This window comes from Oncorhynchus mykiss, chromosome 5 (assembly GCF_013265735.2).
Source record: "Oncorhynchus mykiss isolate Arlee chromosome 5, USDA_OmykA_1.1, whole genome shotgun sequence".
Lineage (NCBI taxonomy): Eukaryota > Metazoa > Chordata > Actinopteri > Salmoniformes > Salmonidae > Oncorhynchus > Oncorhynchus mykiss.
In genome coordinates, this window is record NC_048569.1 from 73602271 (window position 1) to 73627629 (window position 25359).

The following is a 25359-nucleotide window of genomic DNA, read 5'->3' on the forward strand; positions in this document are numbered from 1 at the left end:
GCAGAGATGTGATCCTCGTCTTTTTTCAGAGGCATGATAGTGCTAATAGTAGGACGAGCCCGCTATTCACTCCGTGAAATGAGAGACGCCGGCAGTAGAAAACTCTTGAAATCAGTAGTCCTAAAACCCAGACAAATAGAAGTGCGGTCCTAGCCACAAGGGCTAACCGCTTAGCGTGCTTGGTATCCGGCAATAGTAGACCTGGTTGCCTAGTTTGATAGCTAACAGATATGAATAGGAAAACTATTTTAAACTTTTATTAGCTAACTAGGTAGTTTGTTGTATTCAGCGTATGTGACAAATAACATTTGATTTGAAATAACAATATGCGAAAGTATTGTTTCACAGGGAAATTAAATTCGATGGCTGTGGGATGTGTTTAGTGTCTCAGAAAGACATTAAGTAAATGATGGAAATGAAGGAGACGATATACATTATGCTTCCACAGTCACTCCCCATAGTTTCTGTTTCTAAGTGCTTTTGAGATGATACTAGCCCTTTCATGGTCCTTTAAAAATGAGGATGCATTTTCTATTCTATACAGTGGATTTAAAGCCCTGTTCCTAGCTCATGTTCTACACCCTATAATGATGTGAGTTATCTGTGCATCACAGAGCTAGAATGTGCATGGTCCTCCCTCCCCACTCCTCCTCTAAAAGAGCTTTATTCCAGTCCCAGTAGTGTGAAGTTGCTATAGGTTAGTGTTTAAACCAGCACATTCAATATTTGTGCTGTTATGTTTATTTGTTTGCCATTCAATTTCTAATTTACGAATTTCATTTCAAGTCTGCTATCTGAATTGCATTAGGTGGTCGTTGTATCTTCCCAAGTGTATCACATTCCACAAGCTGAAGTGGCAAATAAATGTCTGTGCCTGTTCATTTGCCAAATATACCAACAAATTATTGGATAATTGCAGAAGGGTGGATTGCTGAAGGAGGTAATTTCAGGGTTTATTGTGGTGCATACGTGATGAGGATATCAACGCTTATCATTCTGCAGTGTCTATTTGATAAGTGTGTGTGTCTGATTTTCTGAAAATAATTCCATCCACATTCACACCCACCTTGATATCTCTTTATCTAAACAAATTTATATTCAGCTTACACACTGATTTGTTTGTGTCTAGGATTCTGCAATATTAATTTGTTCGTTTTATGTCTAGAATTGAATTCATGTCTATTCTGTGCATGTCTGTCGTATATAGCCTTCAAATGCAGAATTTGTATTGCTTGAATTCCAGCCAACACCTGCTGTAATTTTACCCCCAGCTCTTATAGCAATAAACCTGTGAATTTTGAATGTCTGATTTCACAGAATTACAGAAGTCAGAGGCATGAAAGAGGGGCTTTTAAGCCCTGATGATAACCATGGACTGTAGTCCTGTCCCGATCCTCTCAACAACTCCATTAACTACACTACAATTTCTACTATTAGAGCAAACTCAATCTCCATATTAAAGGGAATTCTACTGTCTACAAATTCCACTTATTGCAGTGGTCAGTTATTTTGTTGGTACTACCACAACCCTCATTTCTTAGATTTATGAGAGCAAAAAGACATCAAAAGGATATCATTAGTAGGTTTCTGTCCCATATTCTCCTATCCCATAATTAACAGTATCATTGGGGTGAAGTTAATTGATTTCTTGGTTGAATTTCTTGGCTTTCAGAGGAAAAGCTTCTGACACACATACAGTGCCGTGAAAAGTATTTGCCCCCTTTCTGATTTCCCCCCACTGGAATGCAGTGTTTGGTTTTCGCCAGACATAATGGGACCCATCTCGTTCACAAAGTTGACTCAAGAATGCCAAAAAGCACCTGGATGGTCATCAAGACTCTCGGAAGAATGTTCTATGGACAGATGAGTCAAAAGTATAACTTTTTGTATGACGTGTCCCATTATGCCTGGCGAAAGCAAAACTCTGCATTCCACAGTAAGAACCTTATACCAACGGTCAAGTATGGTGATGGTAGTGTGATGGTTTGGGGGTGCTTTGCTGCCTCAGGACCTGGACGACTTGCCTTAATAGAAGTAACCATGAATTCTGCTCTGTATCAGAGAATTCTACAGGAGAATGTCAGGCCATCCGTTTGTGAGCTGAAGCTGAAGCGCAACTGGGTCATGCAGCAAGACAATCCAAAACACACATTCAAGTCTACATGAAAATTACTAAAAAGCAACAAATTTGATGTTTTGCAATGCCTTAGTCAAAGTCCAGACCTAATCTCAATTGAGATGTCGTGGCAGGACTTGAAACGAGCAGTTCGTGCTTGAAAACCCACAAATGTCACTGAATTAAAGCAGTTTTGCATGGAGGAGTGAGCCAAAATTCCTCCACAGCGATGTGAGAGACTGATCAACAACTACAGGAAGTGTTTGGTTGGAGACATTGCAGCTAAAGGTGGCACAACCAGTTATTGAGTGTAAGGGTGCAATTACTTTTTCACACAGGGCATTGGGTGTTGCATAACTTAGTTTATGAAATCAATTAAATAAGTAGGTAACTGTTGTGTTCTTTGTTCACTCAGGTTCCCTTATCCCTTTAACTTCAGCGAGCAGGCCTTTCTAATCGACCTGGCTGGGGTATCATGGAAGGATATTGATCTCATCCCGTCAGTAGAGGATGCCTGGTTATTTTTTTAAATGCCTTCCTAACCATCTTAAATAAGCATGCCCCATTCAAGAAATGTAAAACCAGGAACAGATATAGCCCTTGGTTCTCCCCAGACCTGACTGCCCTTAACCAACACAAAAACATCCTATGGCGTTCTGCATTAGCATCGAACAGGCCCCGTGATATGCAGCTTTTCAGGGAAGCTAGAAACCATTATACACAGGCAGTTAGAAAAGCCAAGGCTAGCTTTTTCAAGCAGAAATTTGCTTCCTGCAACACTAACTCAAAAAAGTTCTGGGACACTGTAAAGTCCATGGAGAATAAGAACACCTCCTCCCAGCCGCCCACTGCACTGAAGATAGGAAACACTGTCACCACTGATAAATCCACTATAATTGAGAATTTCAATAAGCATTTTTCTACGGCTGGCCATGCTTTCCACCTAGCTACTGTAATGGATGTGAAACGGCTAGCTTAGTTAGCGTGGGTGCTAAATAGCGTTTCAATCAGTGACGTCACTTGCTCTGAGACCTTGAAGTAGTAGTTCCCCTTGCTCTGCAAGGGCCGCGGCTTTTGTGGAGCGATGGGTAACGATGCTTCGAGGGTGACTGTTGATGTGTGCAGAAGGTTCCTAGTTCGCGCCCGGGTATGGGCGAGGGGACGGTCTAAATTTGTACTGTTACACTACCTCTACCCCGGTCAACAGCACTGCACCCCCCACAGCAACTCGCCCAAGCCTTCCCCATTTCTCCTTCTCCCAAATCCAGTTAACTGATGTTCTGAAAGAGTTGCAAAATCTGGACCCCTACAAATCAGCCGGGCTAGACAATCTGGACCCTTTCTTTCTAAAATTATCTGCCGAAATTGTTGCCACCCCTATTACTAGCCTGTTCAACCTCTATTTGTGTCGTCTGAGATTCCCAAAGATTGGAAAGCAGCTGCGGTCATCCCCCTCTTCAAAGGGGGGAACACTCTAGACCCAAACTGCTACAGACCTATATCTATCCTACCCTGCCTTTCTAAGGTCTTCGAAAGCCAAGTCAACAAACAGATTTCCGATAATTTTGAATCTCACCATACATTCTCTGCTATGCAATCTGGTTTCAGAGCTGGTCATGGGTGCACCTCAGCCACGCTCAAGGTCCTAAACGATATCTTAACCGCCATCGATAAGAAACATTACTGTGCAGCCGTATTCATTGATCTGGCCAAGGCTTTCGACTCTGTCAATCACCACATCCTCATTGGCAGACTCAACAGCCTTGGTTTCTCAAATGATTGCCTCACCTGGTTCACCAACTACTTCTCTGATAGAGTTCAGTGTGTCAAATCGGAGGGTCTGCTGTCCGGACCTCTGGCAGTCTCTATGGGGGTGCCACAGGGTTCAATTCTTGGACCGACTCTTTTCTCTGTATACATCAATGATGTCTCTCTTGCTGCTGGTGAGTCTCCGATCCACCTCTACGCAGACGACACCATTCTGTATACTTCTGGCCCTTCTTTGGACACTGTGTTAACAACCCTCCAGGCAAGCTTCAATGCCATACAACTCTCCTTCCGTGGCCTCCAATTGCTCTTAAATACAAGTAAAACTAAATGCATGCTCTCAACCGATCGCTGCCTGCACCTGCCAACATCACTACTCTGGACGGCTCTGATTTAGAATACGTGGACAACTACAAATATCTAGGTGTCTGGTTAGACTGTAAACTCTCCTTCCAGACCCACATCTCCAATCCAAAGTTAAATCTAGAATTGGCTTCCTATTTCGCAACAAAGCATCCTTCAATCATGATGTCAAACTTACCCTTGTAAAACTGACCATCCTACCAATCCTCGACTTCGGCGATGTCATTTACAAAATAGCCTCCAATACCCTACTCAACAAATTGGATGCAATCTATCACAGTGCCATCCGTTTTGTCACCAAAGCCCCATATACTACCCACCATTGCGACCTGTACGCTCTCATTGGCTGGCCCTCGCTTCATTCTCGTCGCCAAACCCACTGGCTCCATGTCATCTACAAGACCCTGCTAGGTAAAGTCCCCCCTTATCTCAGCTCGCTGGTCACCATAGCATCACCCACCTGTAGCACGCGCTCCAGCAGGTATATCTCTCTGGTCACCCCCAAAACCAATTATTTCTTTGGCCGCCTCTCCTTCCAGTTCTCTGCTGCCAATGACTGGAACAAACTACAAAAACCTCTGAAACTGGAAACACTTATCTCCCTCACTAGCTTTAAGCACCAGCTGTCAGAGCAGCTCACAGATTACTGCACCTTTACATAGCCCACCTATAATTTAGCCCAAACAACTACCTCTTTCCCTACTGTATTTATTTTATTTTATTTATTTATTTTGCTCCTTTGCACCCCATTATTTTTATTTCTACTTTGCACATTCTTCCACTGCAAATCTACCATTCCAGTGTTTTACTTGCTATATGGTATTTACTTTGCCACCATGGCCTTTTTTTTGCCTTTACCTCCCTTATCTCACCTAATTTGCTCACATTGTATATAGACTTGTTTATACTGTATTATTGACTGTATGTTTGTTTTACTCCATGTGTAACTCTGTGTCGTTGTATGAGTCGAACTGCTTTACTTTATCTTGGCCAGGTCGCAATTGTAAATGAGAACTTGTTCTCAACTTGCCTACCTGGTTAAATAAAGGTGAAATAAATAAAATAAAATCTAATATTAGGTTTCGGTTGAAGATTCAGTATCAAAAATATGCAAAAGTTGAGAAAATTAGATAGGGGGCAAATACTTTTTCACAACACTGTTCATGTTCACACATACATTCAACATTCATTGACATTCAGCTCTGGTCCCAAATCTAATTTGAAAGTTTTTGCCCCAGGATGTAGTATTAAGTTAGAATGTTTTATCAGGGGAATACACGTGGAGAACTCTTAAAAGTGGCCTTTTCTCAATAGATTAATGTTGGATATTTTGAGTTAAACCCAACAGATGTTCAATGAATTTTTGTGCTACATTTGAATTAACCTCTGCTCTAGTTTCAATTCATCTATACAGACCTATGTGGCAATTATTTTATAAAGTCTTGTCAAGCAGTCTTGCTGGGTGGCAGTATTAGTGTAATGTACAATTGCAATTTCTCTAGGAAATTACCTCTGTGTTGAAACTGAATAAATAAGTGCACTATTGAATTAAGGATAGAGTTTGATAGATGTTCTTCTCAGACAAAGAACATTTCCCCAAATTAATGACTCAGCTACTCATTCATTAAAAAAAAAAAAAAAAAAAAAAAAATATTGTTTGTAGTTCTCTTGCCAAAGTTGATTATTTATGTCATAATGTGTAATGTGATTGCTACTCTGCCACAATCCTTTGAAATGTTTTTATTTTTCACCACTAATGATGAATAATACATCCCTTAATCACTATATGATATACATTTTATATATACATTTTTTGTGTCCATATTTGTCTTCAGAACTAGTTTACCGTTTACTGTACATGAGGCTGATTGTTGAATGCTTTATCATGGCTGTCATGGCTGTCAGGTTTTCTCCCTCTAGGGAAAAATGGAGCATATGTCTTGTCCTGTCTCGCTTCTCTTTCCTCTCTCCTGCTTCTAGGCAATAACACAGCTGTCACCTTCATCGTGTGTGTGTGTAAGACCTTGCACATTAGAGTGTGTGTGTGAGGTGAGGGGGATGTGTGTGTGTGTGTGTGTGTGTGTGTGTGTGTGTGTGTGTGTGTGTGTGATGTGTATCAGTCTTGTTTATTACCAATAACATGGCTGTGGACTCGTTTCTTTCTGTCTTCAGATTGGGTCATTCTGAGTGACCATTACCTCTCAATGTCTGTGAATCACTCATGCTGCTTTCTACTGCTGCAAATATTACATACCTGAGGCTCAGTCAGACGTCACACGGACTGGAAGGGTAAAATATGAGTGGAGGGCGGGACAGGGGGGATTGTGCAGGAAAGGAGGGCGGGGGTTATAGTCCTAGGCTTTCACTCACCCGGGGGGTGGAGCACTGTCTCTGTCTCCACGGTGATGAAATATGACCTGAGAGCTCCTGCCAGCTCCTATGTGATCACTAGTGACAGAAGAGGGCCAACTCCATATAAATCTTTTGCTTTTATTGCTCTTTCCTTCTCCCTGTCTTCCCCCTCTCATCCCTCTCTCAGTATGCAGTGTCCTCAAACAAAGTCAGATCAATATAAATCACACTTTTTATTGTTTTCCTCTGCCTCTCTCCCTTTCGCTGATGCTGCTCAGGTTATGTGACTAATGGGGGAAATGGCCAGCCCTGATAAATTCTAGTAATAAGAGCAACACCCTCTGAAAGGGTTCAATCTCTTTCTTTCTTTCTTTCTTTCTTTCTTTCTTTCTTCTCTCTCTCTCTCTCACACATACACACACACACACACACACACACACACACACACACACACACACACACACACACACACACACACACACACACACACACACACACACACACACACACACACACACACACTGTTTGCTGGAGACAAACACATGGCGAGATGCTGTTTACTACAGACAAATAGAGGTGTAAATGAAGTGTTGCTCTGATTCTCAGTGGAAGAGGTGTGGGGTCAGTGATGGGAAAGAGGTCTATCCCAGTGTCTGTGTTGCTCAGAATGCTTAGCATAATCTTCTCTATGGCAGCCTGCTGCACATCCTTATAATATCCACAAGCTTAGGGGTTGATTTGATTTAGCTGAACTTGGAATGGAGGACAGGGTCATGGTGATGGAATGGAGGGCAGGGTAATGGTGATGGAATGGAGGGCAGGGTCATGGTGATGGAATGGAGGGCAGGGTCATGGTGATGGAATGGAGGACAGGGTCATGGTGATGGAATGGAGGACAGGGTCATGGTGATGGAATGGAGGGCAGGGTAATGGTGATGGAATGGAGGGCAGGGTCATGGTGATGGAATGGAGGACAGGGTCATGGTGATGGAATGGAGGGCAGGGTAATGGTGATGGAATGGAGGACAGGGTCGTGCTGATGGAATGGAGGACAGGGAATGGAGGACAGGGTCGTGGTGATGGAATGGAGGGCAGGGTCGTGGTGATGGAATGGAATGGAGGACAGGGTCGTGCTGATGGAATGGAGGACAGGGAATGGAGGACAGGGTCGTGCTGATGGAATGGAGGGCAGGGTCGTGGTGATGGAATGGAGGACAGGGTAATGGTGATGCAATGGAGGACAGGGTCGTGGTGATGGAATGGAGGGCAGGGTCATGGTGATGGAATGTAGGGCAGGGTCGTGGTGATGGAATGGAGGACAGGGTCATGGTGATGGAATGGAGGACAGGGTCATGGTGATGGAATGGAGGACAGGGTCATGGTGATGGATTGGAGGGCAGGGTCGTGGTGATGGAATGTAGGGCAGGGTCATGGTGATGGAATGGAGGACAGGGTCGTGGTGATGGAATGGAGGACAGGGTCGTGGTGATGGAATGGAGGGCAGGGTCGTGGTGATGGAATGGAGGACAGGGTCATGGTGATGGAATGGAGGGCAGGGTCGTGGTGATGGAATGGAGGACAGGGTAATGGTGATGGAATGGAGGGCAGGGTAATGGTGATGGAATGGAGGACAGGGTCATGGTGATGGAATGGAGGGCAGGGTTGTGGTGATGGAATGGAGGACAGGGTCGTGGTGATGGGATGGAGGGCAGGGTAATGGTGATGGAATGGAGGGCAGGGTCGTGGTGATGGAATGTAGGGCAGGGTAATGGTGATGGAATGGAGGGCAGGGTTGTGGTGATGGAATGGAGGGCAGGGTAATGGTGATGGAATGGAGGGCAGGGTCGTGGTGATGGAATGGAGGGCAGGGTCATGGTGATGGAATGTAGGGCAGGGTCGTGGTGATGGAATGGAGGACAGGGTCATGGTGATGGAATGGAGGACAGGGTCATGGTGATGGAATGGAGGACAGGGTCATGGTGATGGATTGGAGGGCAGGGTCGTGGTGATGGAATGTAGGGCAGGGTCATGGTGATGGAATGGAGGACAGGGTCGTGGTGATGGAATGGAGGACAGGGTCGTGGTGATGGAATGGAGGGCAGGGTCGTGGTGATGGAATGGAGGACAGGGTCATGGTGATGGAATGGAGGGCAGGGTCGTGGTGATGGAATGGAGGACAGGGTAATGGTGATGGAATGGAGGGCAGGGTAATGGTGATGGAATGGAGGACAGGGTCATGGTGATGGAATGGAGGGCAGGGTTGTGGTGATGGAATGGAGGACAGGGTCGTGGTGATGGGATGGAGGGCAGGGTAATGGTGATGCAATGGAGGACAGGGTCGTGGTGATGGAATGGAGGGCAGGGTCATGGTGATGGAATGTAGGGCAGGGTCGTGGTGATGGAATGGAGGACAGGGTCATGGTGATGGAATGGAGGACAGGGTCATGGTGATGGAATGGAGGACAGGGTCATGGTGATGGATTGGAGGGCAGGGTCGTGGTGATGGAATGTAGGGCAGGGTCATGGTGATGGAATGGAGGACAGGGTCGTGGTGATGGAATGGAGGACAGGGTCGTGGTGATGGAATGGAGGGCAGGGTCGTGGTGATGGAATGGAGGACAGGGTCATGGTGATGGAATGGAGGGCAGGGTCGTGGTGATGGAATGGAGGACAGGGTAATGGTGATGGAATGGAGGGCAGGGTAATGGTGATGGAATGGAGGACAGGGTCATGGTGATGGAATGGAGGGCAGGGTTGTGGTGATGGAATGGAGGACAGGGTCGTGGTGATGGGATGGAGGGCAGGGTAATGGTGATGGAATGGAGGGCAGGGTCGTGGTGATGGAATGTAGGGCAGGGTAATGGTGATGGAATGGAGGGCAGGGTTGTGGTGATGGAATGGAGGGCAGGGTAATGGTGATGGAATGGAGGGCAGGGTCGTGGTGATGGAATGTAGGGCAGGGCAATGGTGATGGAATGGAGGGCAGGGTCGTGGTGATGGAATGGAGGGCAGGGTAATGGTGATGGAATGGAGGGCAGGGTCGTGGTGATGGAATGGAGGGCAGGGTAATGGTGATGGAATGGAGGGCAGGGTCGTGGTGATGGAATGGAGGGCAGGGTCGTGGTGATGGAATAGAGGAAGATAAGGGGGTGAGTGATGGTAGATAAAGATAAAGAACCAAAATGCCATGATATCATTCTTGCGTCACACTTGCACTATGTGCACATACTTTCTGCAAGCTGACACAAATCTAACCTTTGAGCAGTCATGTGGAAAAAAGTATTGAAGGGACATAAAACAAAATACAGTGGATTTAGTGGATGTTTTGAGAGCGAAGCAAAAATATACTGTTTTTGTGAGATGTTGGTAATTTTTTAGTTCCTAAAATACATGATTATCTTCCATGGTAAGGTTTCACTACTTCTACCGTAGGCTTCTATGGCTTATTATTGCTGCGGGCGTTAATAACAACCTAACATTATTACAAGGAAGGGTTTTGCTAGGGCAGTGGTTTCCGAAAATTGGCGTCTGCAGAAGTACTGCAGGGGGTCTGCAGCCAGATCTCAATTGTTTTTCTGTTATTATTTTTAGACATTTCAATGTTTTATATATTTTTTACATTTCATTTTTTAAATATATAAATATTGATAGCAACAACAGATTAAACAAATGTGGCAAAGGGGTCTGTGGATTGGAGGGTGCAATACAATACAATGTAATATTAATATTACAATGTAATATTAATATTATATTTACAATATACTCTTAGATGTATAACAGGGCCTTGTATTCCCTAAAATGTTGTTTTCAACATAATTTAAGCTCAGAGGGGTTGGGTTAAATGCGGAAGACACATTTCAGTTGAATGCATTCAGTTGTACAACTAACTAGGTTTCCCCTTTCCCTTTCAAACTGCAAGATTGTCTATCTGCCCCATGGGAAATGTGTAGAGTTGCATAAAGCTTTAAAAAGGTACAAATGTATCTCTGCCCCATGGCAAAATGTATAGAGTTGCAAGGAATTAGCTTAAGACGGCAACATTTTTTCTCCAATGCGAAGAGGGGGCCTTTAAAATGTTCTTTCCCAGGGCCAGATACCTGGTTAGTCCCTGCCATCCAATACAGAAGTCATAGTAAACTCCTTGTATGCTATTTTTATCGCACACTAAAGTCGGAGTTGTGTTCTGATTTTGAGGGGGTCCCTGATGAATTTGCTATTACAAAAGGCGTCCTCGAACTTAAAAAGGTTTGGAATGCCTGGGCGAGTGGTTTCAAATACAGTAGCCTACTACTTGACAGTAATCAAGATGAATTATCAACAGCATTTATTTTGTTAAATTATTTTATGAATGTAAAAATACACGGAGTAGTGAAACATATTTTGAGTGTGCGTGAAATGTTTACACGTTGACTGTTGAGTTGACACCAACCTATGGTTGACACATATCATCACGCCCTCCCGCCTCGTTGAAGTATCTTGGGCGTGTTCCATAGAATCAATCTAGTTCATCATGGCGTTCTGATACGGCAGCTGGAGTTGGTTTCTCCGTCGGTCTTTCCCAAACCGTGAATTTGCCAGTTTACATGCTCTCTCGGGCTATTTCGGAAAGTGCAGAATACAATAGCGTGTAAAGATTATTTTCTCTGTGAAGCAGAATAAACTGTGAAAACTATATTACCCGCCAAATAGGCTCTTTCCAAAGTCGCTCATTCCTTGCTTGCTATCCAAGTCGGAGAGAGAAATTGTTCGGAAAGGAGAGGAGGGGTGGAAGAGGAGGCCCGTCTTTGAGGTAGCTAAGATTTGTGTTTTCAAGGACGATTGTTTTCTAACATCAAACATATAATACACAAACTAATGGTAGGTCATTCAATGCCATTTTAATTGTTGAGTCAGTTACATTGGTTTACACACTAATAACTAGTAACGTTACTCACAGCGAACTTTTGACACACTGTTCATCAACAAGCTAGCTAGCTAGCCAACCAGCTAATCTCGGTTATCAACATAATTATGCAGGACATAACTTTTTTCTTATGACCGAGATTAGTTGTGGCTGTAATGTGTCTAATTGTTTTTCATACTTGGACATTGTAGCAAAGTTACGCAAGACCACTGGATGTTTTTCAGATTTGTAGAATGTTTTGTTTTTTTGCGAAAGATTTACTATTCTGCATGTAGCCTCTTTCAGAGCTCTGCTCCCAAATCTTGCGTTCTACGAAGTGGTCGTATTGTTTCGCAAAACTAGTAAGATACATTTGTAAGAAATATAACTAATTTACTACAGTCAGGGATTATGAGGATCCCTTATGAAATTGTCACGGATATCCTCTCCGTTCGTTCTGGACACAGTGAAAAATGCACACACCGGTTTTGAGTTTAACGCGGTTGTAGTGCATGTAATCCCACTGCTTGAATGTGTCAACATCTCTCGCCAGGGTTTCTATAATGCTCTTTAATCTAATAATAGGCTACACTTGTGATTTGAGTCCGTAGGGAATTGAATATATGAAATATTATTTTGGGATTATTTTGCGTCTGCAGTCAACAAATGGCAAATGCTCTAGTTGCAAAACGATTTGATCAGTTAGGATTGACAGGTATAAATGGGACAATGAGAGCATATCGGTAATATTGTAGAATAGGACGTGCAGCCTGGCATGTTATGTTCCTTTTTACCTTTGGGTGTGACTGGCAGGATGACAGAGAACTTTGGAATGTAAGGGTCTTGAACTTTGTTACATTCCACATTTTATACTAGCAGTAAATAGCGTAATACCTTGTTTTATATGCAGGACTCAAACTATTGCCAATTCATATTTTTATATGTGGATGACAACAAACTAATTTACCCCCATATTACAGCTGATGCAGGCGCTATGGCCATAGCTGCGGCATGGGAGTGACGTGATAGCACGGACACGGTTTCCTATACACAACCCCCACCACCATGCTCTTCCCACTGAAGTAGAAGCAAGGGTGGAGACAAAGAATGGATGAGTCGGTGCTGTTGGACTTGCTGGAGTGCCCAGTGTGTTTGGAGCGGCTGGATGCCACAGCCAAGGTCCTCCCTTGCCAGCATACCTTCTGCAGGCGCTGCCTCCAGAGCATTCTGGGCTCCCGGGGAGAGCTGCGCTGCCCAGAGTGTCGCACGCTGGTGGAGTGTGCTGTGGACGAGCTGCCCAGTAACATCCTCCTGGTGCGGCTGCTGGACGGCATCAAACAGAGGCCCCGCCGGGTGGGCCCCGTAGCTGGAGTCTGCGCCAATGGCACAGCCGGCGTCAGGGTGCAGGGCAACGGGCCCAGAGACCCAGGAGTTCCAGGAGCACAGCCCCAGAGAGCCCAGGCTAAGACCACCCCAGTGAGGGTAAGTAGTCCTCTTTCAGGGGGTCGATAAATATGGATGAATGAGCAAGTATGTGGTTTCCCATGGTTCGAGCCAGTTCGGAAACAAAACAAAGCAAATCTGCAGGGATTAAATATACTGAACGAAAATATAAATGCAACATGCTACACTTTCAAAGATTTTACTGAGTTAGTTCATGTAAGGAAACCAGTCAATCAAATTCATTAGCCCTCAATCTATGGATTTCACATGACTGGGAATACAAATATGCATCTGTTGGTTACAGACAGATACCTTAAAAATTATCATCCTGAAACATGAGGTGATGGCGGCAGACTGTAGCTTATGCCTGCCCAAAACCATAACCCCACTGCCACCATGGGGCACTCTTTTCACAATGTTGACATCAGCAAACTGCTCACCCACGCACTGCCATACACGTGGTCTGCAGTTGAGGCCAGTTGAACGCACTGCCAAATTCTCTAAAATTACATTGGAGGCGGCTTATGGTAGAGAAATTAACATTAAATTCTCTGGCAACAGCTCCTGTAGACATTCCTGCAGTCATCATGCCAATTGCACGCTCCCCCAACTTGAGACTTCTGTGGCATTGTGTTGTGAGACAAAACTGCACATTTTAGTGGCCTTTTATTGTCCCCAGCAAAAGTTGGATCTGTGTAATGATCATACTGTTTAATCAACATCTTTACATGCTACACCTGTCAGGTGGATGGATTATCTTGGCAAAGGAGAAATGCTCACTAACTAACAGGGATGTAAACAAATTTGTGCACAACGTTTTAGAGAAATAAGCTTTTTGTTCGTATGAAACATTTCTGCAATCATTTATTTCAGCTCATTAAACATGGGACCAACACTTTACACGTTGGGTTTATATTGTTGTTCAGTGTAGCAGCATGTTGTGTTACTGGCTCTAATCGTTGACCCACATTAGCTATTATCATAGTCAGCTAGCCAGCTGTAGGATCACTAACAGCCCAGTGCTGAATACAACCAGGACTACTGAGCAGATGACAATTTAGCCAACAAATGATTCCATCCTCCTGGCCTCTGAGTACAATAGTGTCATGAGGTTAATATTAAGAGATTTGTGAGCTGATGTTGACCCATGAAATAGAATGGAACGTTGTTGTGCCAGGTACCTGTTGTAGTGATCATTTTGGATTGAAGGTGAAGGATGTAGGTGTTTGTTAGGACTGACAGTTACTGTGCAGCACAGAGAGACAGTCATCAGTGATGATGCAGAGCCACCAGAGGTAAGTTCAAGAATCCTATTAGCTCTCTGCCAACCAGCTTGCTGCTCTGAAGGCCAATTCATGCAGCTGAGGCAAACCGTCTACCCTAACAATAGACAGCAGAACTTTCTCCCTCCCTCCTCACTAGGAGCCACAGGGATAAGACTGGTTGAGGTGTAAGGTGGATATTTGAGATCATATGCAACAGTCCATGATATTCTTACATTTTAGTCATTTAGCAGACATTCTTATCCAGAGATTCTTCAAATCAAATTTTATAGGTCACATACACATGTTTAGCAGATGTTAAGCAAAATGATTGTGCTTCTGCCTCTGACAGTGCAGTAATATCTAAGTTTCACAACATATACCCCCAAAAAACACATACATCTAAGTAAGAAATGGATTAAGAATATATATACATATGTCAGAGCAGCATTGGACTAAGATAGTGGCATAGTATAGAGTACAGTATATTCATATGAGATGGGTGATGAAATATTTACAAACAATTAGTGACTGGTAAGATTATAGAGTACAGTTTACACATGGGATGAGGCATTCAAGATACAAAGACGTTATTAATGTGGCCAGTGATTTCTAATCTATGTCTATAGGCAGCAGCCTCTGATGTGCTGGATGTGGCTGTTTAACGGTCAGTGGTGTAGTATAGAATACAGTATATACATATGAAATGGGTGATGCAATATGTAACCACAATTCTGAAAGTGACTAAGATACCGTAGAATAGTGTGGAGTAAAGTTAATACATATGAGATGAGTAATGCTAGATACGGAACATTATTAAAGTGGCTAGGGATCCATTTCTAAAAGTGGCCAGTGATTCCTAATCTATGTCTATAGGCAGCTGCCCTGATGTGCTAGTGATGGCTGTTTAGCAGTTGGATGGCCTTGATAGAAGCTGTTTTTCAGTCTCTCGGTCCTAACTTTGATACTTGAGGTGCAATTATGGTTAAGTACCTTGCTCAAGGACACATCGTCAGATTTGTCACCGAATCTGTTTGGGGATTTGTACCAGCGACCCTTCAGTTACTGACCAAACTGCTAGGCTACCTGCTGCTCAAGGCAGTGCTTGTTTAGATTTTTGCTCTCTCAATAGCATGTCGTCTGCTCGTTCTCACCCGCAAACAAATACAAGCGTTCTTTTTAATTTGAATAATCTAGGAAAATGTTAAGTACAATGCTTACTTGCATGGCATTCTCTCTTATGAAAAATCTTATGAAATAGCCTACCAGTGATATAACATAAGATTAGATTGTCCGTTACATGCAGTAATGTTTAGGTGTGATATGGGCTGGCTTCATTCAGTATTTAGGTCTTGACAAGTTCTTTGGTGTATTGTCCCTCATTCAAGAACTTCAAGGAAGGAGCTGGATAGATGGAAGGATGTCCAGGTTGTATGTAGAGTCAGTGGAATACTGTGTTACTGTATCCGTTTTAACTATGCAGGTACAGAGATCACGTTTTCTGTTGGAGAAACTCCCTAATGCTGGTTGAACCTCATTTACTGTAGCAGTACATCAGAAGTCTGCTCATTTCAAAGGGGTTTGGGTGCGTTGGAATTTCCTTCTATTCAGAAAAGCCTGTTTGTTGGAGATAAGAGCTGGTCACACTTGTTACTGCTCCATATTTGGTCCTTTTGAGTTTTTTTTATTCTCATTCTGTTATATGATCCCCTCAGTAAGGAGATGAAACTCTCAATGCCCTGAGCTATTAGCCTAAAGGCGTCAGCATGCTTCAGTTCAGCTGGCAGCTATCCAAAATCGTCTAGGTGAACCGAATGAGCGTGCTCGCATAAAATACCTTATGAGAAATAAGCGGCAATAGTACTGTTTGTCCATTTTGAGATGCCGTGGCCAGTAAACACATCCTCAAAATAGTTTGAATCTGTCAATAATTGATGTTTTAGCAGAGATCTTAGGTCGCAGAATTTTACATCTACCTAACATGTTTGGTGCAGTATTCCTCAATATAAAAATGTGCATGAAAACGAGTAGTCTCTCGTTGAATGACAACAAAGACGTGACAAAATAATCCCTGCTGTTGTCCAATCACCAAGGAAGGGGCGTAGACTTCACCTACCGACTTTGGCTTGCCTCAAGACATGTTTTGGTGTGCCCCAACATCCCAAAAAACCCTCACGAAGTCCAAAACTATCAAAATGTCACAATGTTGTCATAGTATATGCACAAACTCTTCTCAATGGTTTAGTCTTGGAAGCATGCGGACGCCTTAAGCCCCTGCCTAGAGCGCACACACACCACACCAATACACGCTGGGTGACATTCAAAACCACTGTTTTTGTAAGTGTACGCCAAATGTCTTCAAAGCACATTCAGCTTAATTTCCCAGCATATCCCTGCAATAGCATGTTGTGTCCTTGTGAAGTCTTCTGCAGGCCCTCCCAGGGCATCTTACCATACAGAGAGAGAGATGAATGGGAGGGTAATGCAGGTGGAATATGTCACAACATGAAAGGCCAAGATCAAAGCGTTGGCTGGCTGGGTACTAGCCCGGTCTGATCCCTCCCTGCCTGCCTGCACAGTGCGTCCAAGAGTGCTGGACCTTGGGGACCCTTTGCCTCGTTGCCCCTGCTTGGCTCTCCTCCTATTGGACTCAGTCATCTACCACACCACACAAACTCCCTCGCTCAATCTCTCCTATTGTCCTCAGTCTCGCCTTCTGTTGTTGTTATGTGTCCCTCAGTCTTTGAACTGGCCCCTTCAGATCGGTTCTCCTGTCCAACCCTGTCTCTCCCTCCAATTCTTATCTGGACCGAAGAATGGATGGATGGGGGGTGGAGCCTGGCAGACAGATGCACAACAGGGTTTTGTTTCTGCTTTCCTCTGATCTGACTGATACTGGCATCAGGAGCGTCTCAGGGAGAGTTGTGGGTTTGGGGGGTAGGAATGCTGCTAGTGGCAGACTAAAGTTTAGGAAAGAATGCTATGGAAACGGGTACCTCCCTCCTCTGACCCTGCCTTGTCACAGTGTAACAGAAGTCACAGTTGTGTGACACCGTGGCCCTAGCGTGTCTTTGATGAGGTGGACTAAAGGAGCAGGGTAGGTAGCCTCAGTGAAAAGCTGTGTGACTGGAGGTTAGCTCTGTCTCTCAGATTACTGGGATATTTTGTCCTCCTGGTTTTATGTTGATTCATTCTAGAACAACCGTAGTTTTCCATCTTCCCATAAGTTTATATGAAATAGAAGTCTTTATCGTGTGATGTGGGCAAAATCCATTGTAAGTGTGGGTCAGGGTTCAGAGGTCGTGGCGGTGTGGGGTCGCAACCAGCAGGGTCGGATGAAAAGAACATGCTCATTAACACAGAGAAAGCACACGATGGGGAGAGAGAGTGGTTCCCCTGGATGGCTTTCATTTATATTTTAGTCTTAGAAATTATTCAAAATAAAGGGTAGGCTAGTTTTAAAACTGAATAGCTGAGGCTATGTGATGATTAGTCCTTTTGTCAGCAATAGATTGCTATATGTGTGGACGATTGACCAGGTTTCTTCAAACTGACAACAGACTAGTAGAAACAATAAGTGCAATTGGAACATGGCTCTCTCAATAATAGATCTGGAATTGTTCTACAGCTGGTGTCATTGTCACAGGTACACTTTTGATGGGACATTAGCCTTGTGTGAAACCTAGCACGTACATCTGTAGAGGAGGTTATTTGACAACCTGCTCAATGGCAAATGTTGATTAACGACACCAGCAGGGCTGCGTGAGGTCGTGAGCTGGACCTCCTGTGGTGTGTGTTGAGTGGAGAACTGCAGCAGTGTCCTTTTTAACTGAAGCTCGGGGGGGATAAGGCCGTTGTTTCCTCTGTAGTAATGAGGCCTTAGTACAACTCCCCCTCTGTCTTTATTGTCTTTTCTTTATTTCTGATCCGCATATCTCCATGAAATGACTTCAAAAGGAAAACTCATTAATTTAGCTGCTGCCTATTGGATGTAGCTCCAAGTCCAATTTCCTGTTCCCTGTTAGAAATAGCATAGCATTTCTGTGTAAAGTAGTTTTTTTCCGTCTTTGTTTTGTACTTGTTTTCTTCCTCCAGTCTTTGGAGTTTTTTTTTTTTTATAGAAAGGAGGAATGTTGTTTACTGCTATGTCCTGGTGTAAAAGTGTCTCATTAAATGTCAGTGCTCCTCCCTGCGTCTGAGGCCGATGAGTTGCGCTGTTGGCCCTCTTTGATGACGACGTTGTTGGCGGCGTTTCCTGCTCGCTGTCTGGCTGACCTCGGCATGTGTGATGGAACGCCCTCATTACACCCTCACGCTGCCCACACACTGGCAAATGCATACTTACTGCTCTCCACTGGGAACGATTGAACCGGCCCTATACCTTTCTCTTTCTCTCTTCTCCCATGGGTAAATCTGTTAAATTAACTTTTTTGACAGCACCACTTTTGATTTGAATGTAACCTTCTATGCATTTTTGCCTATTGTAGAAGTGCCAAAACAGTCTAGAGATAAAGGTGCTCAAAATTGACCCATTTTTTTCATTCACCACCATACCATAAGAATAGATAAACGTTTGAGGTTGATATAATTTAAAAGCTTACAAAAAGGGTTTTCAAGCTATTTAATCATTTCTGGGGAAAAAAAGTAATTTATATTAAATAGTAAATAATATTGCTATTTTTATTTAAAAATAATAAATATGTACATTCAGATTTTTTTTCATGTTAATTTACATGACCAGTTAAATGTTTTAGAATACCTTCACATTCAAGGTTTTTCTTTATTTGTACTATTTTCTACGTTGTAGAATAATAGTGAAGACATTAGCACATATGAAGACACTATGAAATGGCACATATGAAATCATGTAGTAACCAAAAAAGTATTAAACACATCTAAATATATTTTTGTATTTGAGATTCTTCAAATAGCCACCCTTTGCCTTGATGACAGCTTTGCACACACTTGGCATTCTCTCAACCAGCTTCACCTGGAATGCTTTTCCAACAGTCTTGAAGGAGTTCCCACATGCTGTGCACTTGTTTGATGGTTTTCCTTTACTCTGCGGTCTGACTCATCCCAAACCATCTCAATTTGGTTGAGGTCGGGAGATTGTGGAGGCCAAGTCATCTGATGCAGCACTCCATCTCTCCCCTTCTTACACAGCCTGGAGGTGTGTTTTGGGTTATTGTCCTGTTGAAAAACAAATTATAGTCCCACTAAGCCCAAACCAGATGGCATGGCGTATCGCTGCAGAATGCTGTGGTAGCCATGCGAGTTAACTGCCTTGAATTCTAAATAAATCAGTGTCACTAGTAGAGGTCGGCCGATTAATCGGAATGTCCGATTTAATTAGGGCCGATTTCAAGTTTTCATAACAATCGGAAATCGGTATTTTTGGGCGCCGATTTTGCCTAATATATATATATAGAGATTTTTTTTATACCTTTATTTAACTAGGCAAGTCAGTTAACTTGTTATGGCTGTAATCCCGATATCGGGATCGATATGACAACTACCAGTGAAAATAGAGGGCGCCAAATTTAAACCACAGAAAACTCATAATTACAATTCCTAAAACATACATGTGTCTTATATAATTTTAAAGCTATTCTCGTTGTTAAACCCACCAAAGTGTCCGATTTCAAATAGGCTTTTCAGCGAAAGCACTACAAACGATTATGTTAGGTCTCCACCAAACCACAATAAGCACAGCCATTTTTCAGCAAAATATAGCATTCACAAAAAGCATAAATAAAGATCAAATTAATCAATAACCTTAAATTATCTTCATCAGATGACACTCATAGGACTTCATGTTACACAATACATGCATGTTTTGTTTGATAAAGTTCATATTTATATAAAAAAATCAGTTTACATTGGCGCGTTAGATTCACTAGTTCCAAAAACATCAAGTGATTTTGCATAGCCACATCGTTTCAACAGAAATACTCATCATAAATGTAGATGATAATACAAGTTATACACATGGAATTATAGATATACCTCCCCTTAATGATGCAACCGCTGTGTCAGATTTTTAAAAAAAAATACATTTACGGAAAAAGCAACCCATGCAATAATCTGAGACGGCGCTCAGAACAGTAGCCAAATTAGCCTCCATGTTGGAGTCAACAGAAACCAGAAAATACATGATAAATGTTTCCTTACCTTTGATGAACTTCATCAGAATGCAGTCTTAGAAATCCCAGGTCCACAATAAATGCTTGATTTGTTCGAAAATGTCCAATTAGCTACTTTGATTAGTGCGTTTGGTAAACAATTCCAAAGTCACAAAGCGCGTCCACTATAACGTGACAAAATGTCCAAAAGTTCCGTAACAGTCAGTAGAAACATGTCAAACGATGTACTGAATCAATCTTTAGAATGTTGTTTACATATATCTTGAATAACGTTCCAACCTGAGAATTAGAATTACTACAGATGAGCGGTGGAACGCAAGTCCTTCCCCTGTGAACGCACCTGGTGAAAGCATGGTCCACTCATGGCTGTGGTGACTGTTTCCTGTGTCAATCGACCCCCCCTTCACATTAGTCATCAGACAAAGTTCTATTGACTGCTGACATCTAGTGGAAGGCGTAGGAAGTGAAAACTCATATCTCGCTGTAATTTCAATGAGACCTTGGTTGAAAATCTGCCACCTCCAGATAAAGAAAAACAACAGGAAATTGAATTTCTCAGGTTTTTGCCTGCTATATGAGTTCTATTATGGTGGTTGTCTCATTGTATGATATGCAAAATGGTTAACTTTGAGCAGCTCTATCTCCTGAATGTTTTGGCCTTCAGGTCCAAAAAGTAATTTTCTGACCACCTTCCATGGGCAAGTATGTATTGAAGGTTTCGTTCAAATCAAAGGGATGCTGTCAAAAAGTGATTTAATTGAAATGGATTTACCCCCTTCTCATTCTTTCACACATTGCCTTACCCTATCCCGACCCTAACGCTCTTTTCTCCTGTGAGTTTCCCATGGAGGTCCAGAGGGAGCTGGGAGCTAAGTGTATTATTATCATCCACCTAATGTCTGTCTTCGTGAAACCCTCACCATCTCTTCTTTCATGTCTCTAAGGGGCCCATCCTTTCTGCTAAGTGGCTTCTTCTGCCTCTCCCTTTATTCCTCTCTGCTTCTCCCTCTCCATCTGATCTCTCGGTCTCATATCTAGCTGGAGCCTGTGCCTATCTCCCTTTCCTTCTGGCTGTAGCCTGAAAAGGTTAATGAGATTGGCCAATCAATACCAGTCTAGTGAGACAGCACTGCTCACATTCTGGCACGAGCAAACACTTAGCCTAGACTTTGGCTGTACTGTGAGTGCTGTGTGTGTGTGTATGCTCGTTGTCACGGTATGATGTGTGGGTGTACGTGTTGCCCATGCTGGTTATGCTATGGGAATGACTATGTCCCGCTCTGGGGTTGACATAATTCCAGGGGAGCGGATCAAAAGACTTAATCATAAGATTAAGGTGTAGCTATGGTTACTACCTCCTTTATAAGGCAGTATCGGTCCCTTGGTGAGGAGGGTGTGTTGGTTAGGGATTTTGAGAATGTTTTCACCTCAGACAAGGCGAATTAAATCTGTTTTTTCTCCATTAGTCTATCTCCGCAGACAGAACGGTGTGTTGGTGTTAATGTGTGTCTGATCTTTTTATCTGCCTCCCCAGACAAACCTTAGAAGCTGTGTGTGTTCAGACAGACCTGAAAAGCTGTGTGTGTTCAGACATCTGAGGGTGTGTGTGTGTGTGTGTGTGTGTGTGTGTATGGAATGCCACAGGGAGTCGCAGATTTCTGTATTCCTTCTAAACACTGGGCCTGTCTGGTCTCGTCCACACTGCTTTTGTGTTGTTCCTGTGTGTGTGTTCTGCGTCTTTGTTGTGAACTTTACAAGCTGTTTGAACTTTGGGTTTTGCTCTGATATGAGGTGGCTGTACATTAAGGCTTTAGCAGTGTGTCGATAAGCCCGGCAGGCAGAAAGGAATCAGGAAGGCAGGAATCAAAGGCATCCAGCAGAAGGGAATCATCCGGAATTAATCAGGCAGAGAGGTAGGCAACCAGGCAGACACGGGCAAGCAGGCAGGCGCCTTAGCAGCTGTTGCCCTCAGGGCAGAGTCACCTGCACCTTCTGCCTCCTGTCCTGACAGACTGACTCTCATATTCATGAGGGGGCGAGGCAGCCAGCTTTACTTTCATCAGGTATGTAAGAGATAATCAACGAGGAGCTTTGCGTTCTATGGAAAATAATGCATGACTTGGTAGGTGTGTTCCACGTCGTTAGCGGTGTGGCACTTACCTTCCATGGAGTTGCACTATTTTCCAGAGAATGCATAGAGCCCTGAGTTAATTCTACCTTATACCAAGGCTATATTTGCTGATAGCTACTTCAGTGGATGAACACATTTCTATCAAGTTTACTAGAAAGCTACTGCAGTTGCCTTGGTAACCAAACAGACTTGCTAGCTTAGCTAACCAAACCATCAGTCCTCATACAGTAGCTTGCTATTATGAAAATCGAATTCAACAATGCCAATGATTTCAATTCTACTTTTGCTTTCAAAAGGAGCTCAAACATAGAACATGTAAGAATGAACTTCATAGCCATGAATTGAACCGCTCATTACAGGAGAACAATGCACTCTCTAGCATGTCCTTCTAGCCAATCAGAATCGAGTTTTCAACACTGCCATGGTATAATCGAATGTAATGTAAGGCGTGAAACTAATATTTATTTGCATTACAACAACAACCTTGTGGAATTTATAGACTGTAATCTGTCACAATTCAATGTGTGTGTTCTTTTGTCTGTGAAGGTGTGGTGTGAATGTTGATTCTGTATAAGACTAGACTGGGTGGCCTAAACTCAGCTTTTGCCAACCTCAACCCCCCTCCTGACTAGGGATGCGACATTAGTTGAATAACCGTGTAACTAACAGTTGGATGAAGACTGGATGAAAATAAGATAAATGTCAACTGTTGAAATAGGCCTACATTTATTTTAGAATTTATTTTTATTAACTTTATTTTCATGTAGATAAACTTTACCTGATAGCGGGAGTGTTTACTAATGATTATAAGCTATTATTTTTCTAACTTAGTCTTTCTATTAAACTTTCTACATCCCCTTTAACATTCCTTTGATTCTCGATCAGCTAATCGCTAGATGTGTGGGGATGTAGAGAGCGATAGTCCATGGCACTTCAGAAATACAAATGTTGTGTGGACTTCCTTTTATAAAGTGCACATTTTCATTGCTTGCTAGTAAGTAAATCTGTATTAATTTAAAACATGTTGGATGTGTCTGACTTAATTAATTATTCAACAGCAGTCGACAAGGATGTTCTGGCTCTGAGGCCTATATTGTTCTAATACTGTGTCAAATGGACAATGCGCCAATCCTCCAACCTAGCATGGTATAATTTGATACAGAATATATTGTTTTCTTATAGAATAATCAATGCTGATCAGGCCCGGTGCTAACCGATATGCCGCCCTAGGGCGAGACCCCAAAAATTGCCGCATTCCTATTTCCACAAAGTAGAATAGTAGCCTAGGCTATACAGTTTCGGCCCACAATGCACTTGTATGAAATTTTTATTTTTTTATTTTACCTTTATTTAACTAGGCAAGTCAGTTAAGAACAAATTCTTATTTTCAATGAAGGCCTAGGAACAGTGGGTTAACTGCCTGTTCAGGGGCAGAACAACAGATTTGTACCTTTTCAGCTCGGGGGTTTGAGCTTGCAACCTTCCGGTTACTAGTCCAACGCTGCCCATGTGGTAGCCTACTGTTTGTAAAACAGGCACTTTACACTTAATCCCTTTCATTTGGTTATATACATTTCTGTTAATGCATGTATTAATTACAGTCATTTACCCTTCTCATTCTCGGAGTGGAAATGTTTGCAGAGTTCAAAACCTGCTACACTTGTGAGAAACAGGTTTTGGTTTATTTCATACCGTTTAGGTGCCCCATGTGAGCAATGAACATGTCTGGTTTCTCTGTCCTGTTAATGTTGATGGAGTGTGCGCACCTGAGCATGCATAAAGTACTTGGCCTATTTCTCACAAATGTCAAATGTTGTAAAGTGCCCAGCTGGGTTCTCAGTTTTTCTTTTCTTCTTCACCTCACACAGTAAGTAAAATAAATATCTTTTTACATTTTTTACATCAGTTCAAATGTTAATTCCTCACAGTATTAGAAAAATCATGATTCCGTATGTTATTTCATAGTTTTGATGTCTTAACTATTATTCTACAATGTAGAAATGTACAAAAATGTGACAGAACCTCTCCAACCATTTCTTCATTTGTTGATGCATTTTTATAAATAATAGCCAATGAATTAATTGTTACCGCCCAGTTTTTGCCCCCACCCCCTTTCCCCATCGGACTTTGTTTGAATGGTTTTGTGTATAGAAACAGGATCTGTATGAAAAAAAAAAAGAATATGCAGAAAAGCGACAAGGTAGGCATGTCTTTATTTGAATGGCCTAATAGTGACCCCCACCCCCCTCCAAAACAGTTATGTTGGTAACTGTGTACATTGGCCTGGCCAATTATTGGTAACTCAAATTCCAAGATCGTTACAGCCCAAGCGTTGAGACACTCACACCTGTGATGACCAACAAAGCACTCTCTTCCAACAACCAGCTCTGTAGAGTAGCTGTGTGTGTGGTCCAACCACAGAGACTTCCTGATTTAGATACTAACAAGTTACAACATTTAGATACAACTCATGGAGTAAGTGTCTCAAGCACACACCACAGAGGGCATCTAGTTATTCAGCCTTGGGTTGATCATAATCCCTATCCCGCTTGACCTCTGACCCTGTGTTGTGATTGGTGGCCTGTGATTGGTTGACTATGGCCCATTGGCTGGCTGGCATGTTAAGTGTCCATTACCTATCCCCAGGGCTGATTCATGGTTTGGTGGGAGTTAAGTTTTCAGTTTGACCTCTGGCCCATTACTTCCACAGTGGAAGAGGTGTGTGTGTGCGCGCCCACCTCTGAGGATTTTGATACAGATGCATGGTCCATCCTCTGAAAAGGATCGATAGGCAGGAAGACAGCCACACTTCTTCTACCCACTCCCCTTTTGCTCGCTCTTCCGTCAGATCTGGTGGGAGCGCTGAGTTTCAGGTTGACGCTGTAGAAGGGAAACGT

The 25359-nt window shown here is 43.0% G+C and overlaps 1 protein-coding gene across 3 annotated transcripts in view; it reads left to right on the plus strand.

Annotated features, from left to right (window-relative positions):
- The first annotated feature begins 11086 nt into the window (after positions 1 to 11086).
- Positions 11087 to 25359, plus strand: part of sh3rf1 (SH3 domain containing ring finger 1) — a 70358-nt gene continuing 56085 nt past the window's right edge. For 2 of the 3 annotated variants that reach the window (XM_021604283.2, XM_021604284.2), the window contains exons 1-2: positions 11087 to 11387; positions 12461 to 12962. In XM_021604283.2, coding sequence (XP_021459958.2) covers positions 12588 to 12962 — 375 coding nt within the window. In that variant the 5' untranslated portion in view covers positions 11087 to 11387; positions 12461 to 12587. The remainder of the gene's footprint in view (positions 11388 to 12460; positions 12963 to 25359) is intronic. The other variant, XM_021604285.2, reaches the window with a different exon arrangement.